Source organism: Choristoneura fumiferana, chromosome 17 (assembly GCF_025370935.1).
Source record: "Choristoneura fumiferana chromosome 17, NRCan_CFum_1, whole genome shotgun sequence".
Taxonomy (NCBI): domain Eukaryota; kingdom Metazoa; phylum Arthropoda; class Insecta; order Lepidoptera; family Tortricidae; genus Choristoneura; species Choristoneura fumiferana.
The window spans coordinates 6,701,857-6,713,519 of record NC_133488.1 but is presented as its reverse complement, the minus strand read 5'-3'; the positions used below and the strand labels follow the sequence as shown (position 1 = coordinate 6,713,519).

The 11,663-nt window shown below is 37.2% G+C and overlaps 1 protein-coding gene across 5 annotated transcripts in view; it reads right to left on the bottom strand.

Annotated features, from left to right (window-relative positions):
• Positions 1-1,402: 1,402 nt before the first annotated feature.
• LOC141436879 (sodium channel protein Nach-like) overlaps positions 1,403-11,663 on the bottom strand; it is a 23,672-nt gene continuing 13,411 nt past the window's right edge. For all 5 annotated transcript variants that reach the window (XM_074099974.1, XM_074099975.1, XM_074099972.1 and 2 more), the window contains exons 4-9: positions 10,607-10,740; positions 9,265-9,486; positions 8,387-8,574; positions 7,046-7,226; positions 6,252-6,358; positions 1,403-2,407 (exon numbers count right to left, since the gene is read on the bottom strand). In XM_074099974.1, coding sequence (XP_073956075.1) covers positions 2,280-2,407; positions 6,252-6,358; positions 7,046-7,226; positions 8,387-8,574; positions 9,265-9,486; positions 10,607-10,740 — 960 coding nt within the window. In that variant the 3' untranslated portion in view covers positions 1,403-2,279. The remainder of the gene's footprint in view (positions 2,408-6,251; positions 6,359-7,045; positions 7,227-8,386; positions 8,575-9,264; positions 9,487-10,606; positions 10,741-11,663) is intronic.

Sequence of the window (11,663 nt, the reverse complement as noted above, 5' to 3'; positions counted from 1 at the left end):
TACACAGCTCCGACAGTTGTTCCTCCAACTGTCGTGGAGGTGTGAGCACTTATAGTGGTTTTATGAAAAACAAATAAAAAGTTTGATTTTACAATTAAATATTATAACCTATTACTATCAATTAAAAATATTTTTTTTTTAGAATAAATTTTTTTTTTTACTAAAATCTTAGGCATAGTTTCTTAGAACGAATGTTTCTATACCTTCATATACCTTTATAGTTTAAAAGTTATTCCTACTGAGTCGTGCAAATGGGCTATCCTGTAAGTTTTGCAGGTGGTAGGACCTTGTGCAAGGTCCGCCCGGATTGCTACCACCATCTTGCTCGCTAATCCTGCCGTGAAGCAGCAGTGCTTGCACTGTTGTGTTTCGGCGTGGAGAGTAAGACAGCCGGTGAAATTACTGGCACGTGAGGTATCCCATCTTAGGCCTCTAGGTTGGCAACGCGTCTACAATACCCCTGGTGTTGCAGATGTTTATGGGCGGTGATGATCTCTTGCCCTCAGGAGACCCACTTGCTCGTTTGCCATCCAGTCGAATAAAAAAAAAAGTTCGTCACACAAACCATCCAAGAACTTATCAGAAAATAGTGAAACAGGCCTTGAAAGTAACAACTAAGTAGGTATAAGGTAGAGGTGCTCGTCTAATAGTTGGCATCTTTAGGTTATGCCAAACGAATTAATGTTTATTAACGGTTTTTAAAGAAAACAAATGTCTATAACGAACAATTATTGGAGTAGACACATTAACTTATATATTAAGAAGTGTTCTATTAGACCACGTTTCGAATTTTCATTAAATTTTTATGGAATATTCGAGAAAAACTAACAAAAATGCAACGTTGCCAGCTCAGGAAGTATAAACGATCTTAACATTTTGAGCACTTGGTCATATCTCGTATTTGCAACATAACACGTAGATACTTACGTAGATAAATAATGTATGATTCCCTTTCCTTATTTACCAACATTATTTTTCCATATTTCTTTGTAAAAAACCCCTCTCGGAGAAAATTTATGAACACTGTGGAAGAGGTTATTAAGGGAATAATTCATGAAGTGTGCGAAATATTAAACACATATTTCACGATGGCAATGACATTTTTTCCCTTGCTAATCCCGTTTTATTGAAACCATTAGGGGGATAATACAAACGTTTAATATCCAGGCCGCAAATGAAAAAAATGGCGTCCGCTTTACGTCCGCTATGACAGAAGCCTGCTATATCAAATCTCTGGCCATGGTCAACCAACAAGGCGATTTTGGAATTACAGACTAGCGTTTCGAAGTGAAGTAAAATTGATGCTCTACTGTTTTTTTGTATTTTTGTCATGTGAGATGTAGGTTTCTGTTAAAAAATGACATTACAAAAAAACGCCAAGGCTTATGTCTGTGTGCTTTATTTAAGTATTTTACTTCTTACTGTATGAAATATTTTGCGGATTTTAAGTATTTATAACAAATCTATGTTAGAAGAAGTTAGATAAATTTCTGAGAATTATTAGTAGATATCCAAAGCAAATCAATCATGCGAAGCAATTCAATGGTGCGTGTGAAGTTCCCAATCCGCACTGGGCCCGCGTGGGAACTATGGCCCAAGCCCTCTTGTTCTGAGAGGAGGCCTGTGCCCAGCAGTGGGACGTATATAGGCTGGGATGATGATGATGATGAGATCATCCAAAAGCAGAAGAGTGTCCATAAACAAGGAATAAATTATTGAACGATCAACCCTTTCGCCTTTTTATTATGCACTCAGATCATTTTAACCTTTACACAGAAACTAACAACACCGCATCACTCTTAAAAATAGATTTATGTAAATTATGTCAATTCATAGTCTAGTTCAGGGGTTTGCAAACTGTGCGCTGCGGTGCCCTAGGGCGATGGTAGGTATGTGGGCCATTTTTTATTTTGTTGTCGTTTTTTTTTCTAGTAAATTTTCAGTTTAGTTTCGAAATTTCCATACATTTTGTGTAACTCAATTGAAAAATTTGTAGGACATAGTGTGAAATTGGGCTTACCATAGTCAGAATAAGCAACTTTACCAATTCACCAAATTGCGTTGAAAAATGAGAAAAATATATACCGACAAAAAGAAATGGCCCATGTACCTACTCAAGGGCGCCCCGAAAACTTAGGCAATCAGCTGAAAATCATCATACTAGCTTATTTTAACTAGCTAGTCTCCCTAACTGCAAGGGCGCCGTGATGAAATACTAAGCCTATAATTGTGCAACAAACTGAAATAGTTTGGGAAGCCCTGGTATAGTCTGTTTTTTTTTAGTGTAGACGTTGCACCGTCTGGGTTTCGCAGCTCACTTCGATACTTCTCCATAAGTAAAATATAATTTCGGCCAAGGTTATCATGCTGTAGCCAAGGAACAGACCAAATACTCCTCCCAGGTTACCTGTAAAATACAGAAAACTATCTATAGCCTGAGCCTAGACAATACAAACTCTTATATTCATTGCTCGATTACAATTGCTCGATTGAAAATATTAGATAAGATAGAAAATTAAGCGATTACCGCCAACCATGAGAAGCAGCAATCACAAGACCGGTCGCTAGTTCGCTGCTGGCCTTTAGTGCGAGTCCGTCACTATCTGCTTGAATGGCCATAGGTCAAACCACATGGCCATCACGGCATTTTCCGAACAATCATATTACTTATTAAGAGTTCATAAACTCCAAGAAATTCGCCTATGCCTCGAACGCTACTCTGAATTCAAATAACGTTACTGTATTACTAGGAAACAGCACTGTACACGGTATAGGTATGCTTATATTATAAGCGCTCACTTAACTTCAGTCCCTAGAACTCTAAGCGTACATATGTACGTGTGTGTAAGCGTAGAAATGTAGAAAAACCTTACTCTACCTTAACTTTACTCTAACTAAATTCTACATTCAACTGGGACTGAGTAGGTAGATATTTTGTCAATAATACCTCTTACTATCTTTCCTTAATAATCTTTACCAATAATATAAATGCGAAAGTGAGTATTTTTTTAACACGCTTTTATTTAGGTCGACCTGTATGTTACTATATAATATGTAACGTATGTTAATATGTAATAGAATCTAAGGTAACTAATTTAACCATCTTTCAAGGGTCGTAGCGTAATGAAAATTGGCAGCTGTATGTAGTTTTGATCACAATACAATAATATATGGTACAGTCGAACTGATCTGATGATGGAGCCGGAAGATATAAGCTGGAACTTCATGATGGAAAATCGTATCGTAGCTGTTTTGGATTTCTTAGAAGTCTTGTAATGAACTTTGACCACGATTAGGTTTCAAGGTCTAATGATGAAGCCGGAAGATAGGCACTGGCATTCCATGATGGAATGTCGTATCATAGTCGTGTTTGCACTTGTGAGAAAGGCCACGTAATATTTCGTTATCAAAGACCAAAAAGTATAAAATAAATTAATAGTTTAAAAAACACTAGAAAAACACGCTTTTATAAATGCACGTAAAATCAAAAAAAAAATATGGATCGTTCAAGTTGTCTCCATTTGTGGGCTGAAGTGTAAACTATGTGCTTTTAATTATAATATTTGATTGTAAAAGCGCGGGGCGCTGGAACAGGGGTCGTCTCTCTTCGCTGCTGGCGCATGTTTTGTCTGAGAGACAAACTGGTTTTGAACAGACTGTTTAATGTAGAGCCTCCTACTAGTAGTGCTGCAGTTAGAGCGCCAATCTGTGTAACCTGCTTCCCGTAACATCTGTTCACTTGACTTTTCAACGAGTTAAACAAGAACGTCTTCCCTGTTCCAGCGCCCCACGCTTTTACAATCAACAATTATAATTAAAAGCACATAGTTTACACTTTAGCCTAGAAATAGAGACAACTTGACCACTCCACGATTTATTTTTTGTTTTTACGTGCATTTATAAAAGCGTGTTATTCTAGTGTTTTTTAAACTATTTATTTTGTAACGTTTTCACACTTAAAGTAGGTAATCAATCGATCGTGATAGATTTGGAATGGATACAGTTTAAGATAGTTTACTCGAGCAAAGCCAGTAATTTTAATTTGATAATTAAGGTTAAAACTAGTAAGTTTAAGTGTAATGTAACTTAATGTAATACGTACCTAATCACGCCAGTGAAGTTTCGGATTACGTATGAGTAATCATTTATTATGTGAATTTAACCCTGAATTCTTGTCAGGTTAAATGCCGTGACCTTTTATCTAAAGGTACCTACTAAAGATGCTAATTTAAATCCTGTTCTATTAAAGTCATGACATGTTTTTTACAGAGAAACGACACAAAGTCAGCCTTACTTGTATTTAATAGACTAGTGTCTTAAAAAATCTGAATAGGTAGTCTGTCAGTTAGATTATTAATTAGAAAACACGCATTTTTTATTTTGCCCAAGTGCGATTCGGACTCGCGCACGGAGGGTTCTGTACCATTATCTATACAACATTAGACATTAGCAAAAATACACGTTCGTTGTATGGGAGCCCCCCTTAAATAAATATTTTGTTTTGATTGAATTATTTATTCTTAAAGTGAACATACTGGCGTCTACCTGTTGCCGTTATTAATATCGAGCAAAAAATGGCAAAAAAACACGTTTCTTGTATGGTAGCCCCCCTTAAATATTTATTTTATTATATTTTTAGTATTTGTTGTTATAGCGGCAACAGAAATACATAATCTATGAAAATTTCAACTTTCTAGCTATCACGGTTCATGAGATACAGCCTGGTGACAGACGAACAGGTAGATGGACAGACAGACGGACACCGGAGTCTTAGTAATGGGTACCGTTTTTACCCTTTGGGTACGGAACCCTAAAAATAGATCCCTAAAGATATAGCCAGAAGTTTCCGCGTGACGTCACTCCGTCCGACTTTTTTGCAAGGCGTGACGCCACGGGCCCCAGTCCCGAACTTTGACGCGCTTCATATTTATCATTTTTAGGGTTCCGCACTCAAAGAGTAAAACCGAGACCCTATTACTAAGACTTCTGTGTCCGTCTGTCTGTATGTAGTTTATGGGCCTGAGAGTGACATAGGCTACTTTTTATCCCATAAAAATGCACAGTTCCCGAGGGAACAGCGCGCGATAACCGAATTCCACGCGGGCGAAGCCGCGGGCAAAAGCTAGTATACTTATAAAACAAAGTCGGGTTTGTTCGAACACTTATAACTCCAGAACGACTGGACCGATTGTAATGGTTTTTGATTTGTTGTGGTTGTCTCCGTCCCGAATAGCAGAATAACTATTAAAACATTGGAAAATTGACGAAAAAATAAAAGAAAAACATTTTCTCATACAAATTGTTCATGAGTTTTGTAACTGTTAAACATTTAATGTTCATCCCGATCTATACGGTAAAGTCTCCCCTCAAACTAAAAAACTTATTAAAATAATCGTCGAATCGACAAATATAATATTCGGATAATGGCATATAGAATAATGTCAGGAATGAAAAAGGATTGACATATATATGTATATTGGTTGTCAAATATTTATGGCTCATAGTTGGTTTAATACGTTGGTTTATGGTTTGAAAATGCAATTGGACCCGCTCGATGGCGCTGTTGTTGGTATGTTTATTATAATTTTAATGTACTTATGTTTTTTCGGGCAGGAAACGTCTGCCGGGTCCGCTAGTATTATTCTAAAACAAAGTCATTTCCCGCCGTCAAATACACCGTTACATCTTTTAAACTTATACATACATATAGCGACGGATTTAAATGAGGTGTTCATCATCAGTTAGGTAATTTTTCATGGAAGGTTTATATGTATATTACACTAACGACGCGCCCTGGCTTTGTGTGGGTACTGTTTTTGGTAAATGGAGTTGAAAAATGTGAAGTTCCTTTGACTAGATAAACGTTTCATAAATAATTGTAATAGTAATAGTTAATGCAAAGGTAATTTAGTTTTCCCTCCTTTAGATAGGTACTGATATTTTGTAATTTTGTAGGTGACGACCGGATGGCCAAGTGGTTGGAGAACCTGACTACGAAGCTTGAGGTCCCGGGTTCGATTCCCGGCCGGGGCAGATATTTGTGTGAATAACACGAATGTTTGTTCTCGGGTCTTTGATGTTTAATATCTATTTAAGTATGTCTTTATCTATAATATAAGTATGTTTATTCGTTGCCTAGTATCCATAGTACAAGCTTTGCTTAGTTTGGGACTAGGTCAATTGGTGTCAAGTGTCCCATGATATTATTTATTATTAATTAAAGCAAAAATCGGCTTAAATAATGTACGTACTCAATAACGTTATCCAATCACATATAAGTACAAATTCCTGTACTGTATAGAACTGTGATTCGTAATTGAACTGTATCACGTACTCGTTCTTAATATCCATGTCGTTTCTGAAATAACAAAACTCATTAAAACTCTCTTCATCGTCACTGTCGGCAGTAGAAAGACCTTCACTGCTGGACATAGGCAACCCACAAAGTACGCCAGAATGAATGGTAATGAGATTAACCCCTTCTGTACCGAACCGAACCCCTGCCACGTTTACCAGATCGTCACATCACCTTGTGGATGGCCTGCCCACCCTTTGTCTTCTGGCAAACGGCCGCCTGTCAAAATCACATTCACCCTAACGGCCATGAAGTTGTCAATCTGTTAGTCAAGAGTTGACAAAAAATATAAAAATTAGGGGTTCATAACTCATTAGAAATGAGGCCCGCTTATTATTTTTAACGGTAAAAACAATTCTTTTAAGCAATTTTATTAAAAGTATAAACAAAAAAACAAGAAGCGAACACCCAAATGACACACTCTAAGCGCATTTCAAGATGGAATTATGGCAATTATAGTCACCGCGTCCGCTCGCCCGCCCTGCCGAACATTTGACAACATATGCATGGCTCGTACCACGAATCTCAGTGCGCACGGTGATAAGCAACACCCGTCACATAGCTGTGATAATTAAGCCACTCTAATCTAAAAAACTAAAAAAAAAATCACTCCTAAAACTTAACAAGTTCATCTGATCTAAAAAAAATAAAAAATAACCTTTACAGTGAATCTAGGTAAACAGAGCTTACAGAAATCCTGAATATTCGTAAAAAGGAAACAAATCTCTTGGCTTGAAGCTGAACTTGTAAGACATATACTCGCAAGACTCCAAACATTTCTCCCATATATTTATGCCCTTTCGTTTTGCTGGATCTAGTATATATTTTTCGGTACCGGCACGCGAATGAGAAAATATCCTCTTGTTGATAACTGAAAAATAAAAGTATATCCAAGTACATGTAGTGCACGGTTTTCCATCAGGAAAATTCTGATCTCGATCGAAATACGACGGCACCTCAAGAATCAAGCCAAAACAAAATATGACAAATCCCAAAATTAAGCTATCTTTATACGTTAAAATGCTTCTGTGTCATTTTTGGGAGGTAAAGAATTTGGTTTAGTGACGTTTTTGTTGTATTAAACCAGTGACATTTTCATATCCATTAACATGGAGCTTTAGCCAAAGCCAAGGCTATTTATTACTTGCTGAAAATTATTAAATTAATTAGCTTTAGAATATATTTGAATAATTTAACAAAATGACATGTAATAATGATAATTACCAATAAAGGAGTATGAGTATGAGTATTATTTAGTGTCAAAAAATCATAAATATATTTTTTAATACACGTTTACAATATTTTTCTAAAATGGAAAATGTACTAAAACTAACTCAGAGAGCACGATAAATACGAACTTTTCCTATAAAATACAATGGATAATCATTATGTAAATGTATTTCTCATTTCTGCCCATTGTAAAGGTTGCCTGGAAGAGATCGCTCTGAAGCGATAAAAGGCCGCCTATTGCTTACCTTAGAAAATCTCTATGTACCTATATACTTGTGTTTTCTGTACTGTTTACTGTATTGGTGTGCAATAAAGAGTTATTGTATTGTATTGTATTGTATTGTATTATGCACTAAGTACACCTGTACTCTGTTAAATGGGTCCCAATTGAACTTTGAGTTACTTAACAGGGTTATACTAGATTAGAGTCTAGTAGACAAAAAAGTAAACAAGTCTACAGATCTGTTCACTCACGAAGGAGCGCCCCTCCACATTTCATAATTGTAGTTGTAAACATAGTACGACAAGTCTATTTATGTGTACGTAGCTCGAACGTGTCCTCAGTCGCAAGCGTACCGTCAGTCACGCACACTGAGACTAAGACAATCTGTAAGTACGAGGTTTCCTCGTGCACATTAATAATTAGCTGTGGTGGGGCGCGCCTTCGTGAGTGAATCAGTATCAGATCTGTATTGGTCTAGCAACTAGACCACTATACTTGTATACTTTCTTTTTTTTTAACTAGTTTGGGTTTTAAAAACTTTTTTAAATTATAATAATTTATAATCGACTGGAACTTACCGTTATATTTTTGTATACAATTCATATTCGTGAAATTGCACGTTATTTCATCAGGTACAGGGTAGTAAGTGGGCACACAGTCACATAAGGCTAAACTCGTGTTAATAGCCAGTTCAGCAGCACAATTAAAGAAATTGTATTCTTCAAAATATCGTAAGCTAAGTTCATCGGGATGAACACACTCTCCACTAAAAACGAAATAAGTACATATTTTTTTCAATTATTCTTTTGACTAGATAATGATTTCTTCTCTACTTTGCCTACCTGGGAGAAAAATAAAATATATCTACGATTGATTAATGCTTCCAACAGCCTTCTTGCCTTTAACACAAAAATTAATATGTCAGATTTTTTTTTAATTTTAAAGCCTATTTGATTAGTATTACCAACACAATAGTAAGTATTTCAGGTATTATGAACCCTATTTTCTAGACTCATATTCAATTACACGTGTAACTTTATACCTACTATATCTAGACACGCGGTGGCGTGTCAAGCAAAGTTCAAGCTAACAGAACTGGCAAGCAGCACCGTGTGCTATTTTACCCGAACCATTTGGAGCCACTTTTCACCGGAACCACCCAAATACTCCGAAATATTTAAATCCGAATTTACTAATTCCAATTTTCAAACTCCGATTTTCACAATTCCTAAGACATAAATTCCTATTACTTACTTAAAACCACGAAATTTATTTATTCGAATTTCAAGATATCGAATTTTTTTAATATCCGATTTTTAATCTTGGCTCTCATTTCACATAATTGTTTTGATGGGATAAGAAATATTCTTAAAATACTTGAATTATGTGAAAAGTTGTACAGTCCTTTTTTATAATTTTCTGTGGTCACCAACCACTATTTTTTCACACAACTTACTTCTCTTCCTCGATTTCATGCACTTCTTCAGACTTTAATATTTGGGTTGGATCTATATAAAACATCACATAATAGCCATTTCCCATTAGGTAAAATGACTGGTCTATCATTGGCTCTGAATCAGCTTTGTGTACCATGAAATAAGCGAATCCATGATCAAAGGTCGTTACTACTTTGAGATTGTTTCCAGATACTTGACCTGAACTCCGAAAATCTTCATCACTGGAAAAGAAGAAATAACTTTAGTATACCAGCTAGATTTTATCGTGTCCGTGCTGTGCCAGGTTTCAGAATTTAACGGGCCCATGTCTCCCCGAAGGTAACGACTGTAGTCCGGGAAGTAGGGGGTTGCCGGGCGAGGCCGGATAGGGATGCGAAGCTGGCAACCCCACGTTCCGGCCGAGGCTTGTATAGTAATAAAAAAACAAGAAATCAAGTTAGCGGGACGCTAGTCTGGTCGCCTTGTTGTGTGCGCGCGTGTCGCGCTAGCTGCTGGCGTGGCGGCTGCGGGGCGGGTGGTGCTAGGGTAGGCCGTGTCGCAGGGCGCGCGTTAAACAAAAGGCGGTCGCATTGCCGGCCAGTGGTCTGCAAAGTTGTATGAAATCTCTTTGCAGGCCACTAGAGTGACCGCGCGCCGGCAGCCGAGCCGCAGCGCCTATAGCGCGATACTTCCCGGCCTATTATTTGTAACACAACGTCAATATTTCATGTCATGTTTGAGAAAAAGTCTATAGTTAGAGTGGGCAGCAGTGCTCTCTATCGTCAACTACGAACTCTGGTTTCTAGCTGTGGGATGTGGAAGGCAAGGGGGAAACCACTACGTACTTAGACCGAAGAAGAGTAGCAAGATTGACGAACAAAATTGATTGCCAGTGGGTATTGAACACTGTTGGATATAGGCCTCCCCCATAGACTGATTGATTGATTGATTGATTAAAACTTTATTTTCACCATAACACAAAAAACACAATATCGACTATACATAGGTAGGTATTAATAAAGTTAAGATTAACCTAATAGAGTTAGCTAAAACAAAAATCTTAAAATATGTGCTTTAGTGGATACCATGTGCTATGGGAAAAAAAGGCGCTGACTCAGCATAAAACTGCAGGTGACCGCAGCCCTGGTATTATGCCACAGTATAAAAGTTTCTAAAAAATAGATATATGATTAAAGTAAAATAAGTGAATATAAAAAATAGATCAAAAACTAACAAATAAAGTACCTCTAACAAATAATAGACCTCCATATCCTCATAGGTCTTCTCCTATAAGGAAGTTCTATATCCAACAGTGGACGTCCTACGTCTGATATGATGATGGGTATCGAACCCTCAACTTACTTATCAATGAACCGGCAACACTGGCCCCTCACACGAGTAAAGATATCCCCACACGGCAACACTTGACCTCGCAACTGGCAACGGCTGAGGAGCACGTCGCATGGAACTGACACTTGGGACATGAAGTCACGAGGCTGTAAGAAGACTGTATAGTTTCAGAATCTACAAACCATATACATCGCATTTGTACATATATCTCATTGTTTGGCAATTGTGTTTGTTTACTTATTTTGTACAATAAAGAGTTTACATACATACATACAGACATCGGGGCTATGCACAGTTACTTGCAGTGCAGTACAAAAGCCGGTGAACCAGTGTTCACAATGCGATCTACTGGGTTTTTTGAAAAACTGGAAATAACCTAACCAAGAAGAAGTCGAAAAACCCCCGACTTTGTCACTCCAAAGTTCAATATCTCAAAAACGACTGAACCGATTTTGATAAAACATGTGTAAGTATCATCGCTAGAAAACCTGATTTCAAATAAAAAAAACCGCATCCAAATCGGTCCACCCGTTTAAGAGCTACAATGCCACAGACAGACAGACAGACACACACACGGACACACAGACGTACATAGTGGTCAAACTTATAACACCCCTCTTTAAGTTAAAAAAAATATTATAAACGATATGTATGTTAAGTCCATAAAGTCGTGTACGGTTTACTAATGTTTCGGCGAATAACGTTTGGCAACCTTCATTTCGCAACTTTTTATTTCCCAACTGTTTAATATTTCTGAAAATATTTCAGGATTCTTATAAAACTAACCTTACCTAACCCAAAGGGTTCTACGCAATGGCCCTGAAATAAATCCTTAAATGTTTACAGTTTTCGAGTCTGCGAAATGAAATGTTGCAAAATGAAACAGATTGCCAAACGTTACGTTGCGAAAAGGCAGTACTCGATCGTGTAAATATATTTTTGTAACTTTAGCGATATCAGTATCTTTGTAGGTGACTGTACATGTTGAATGTTGGAGTGGCTTTTGGTCCGTGTCGGTCCCTTTTTCCCGGGCCCAACATCCGAAAAGTGGCAAATAAAAAGATTGACA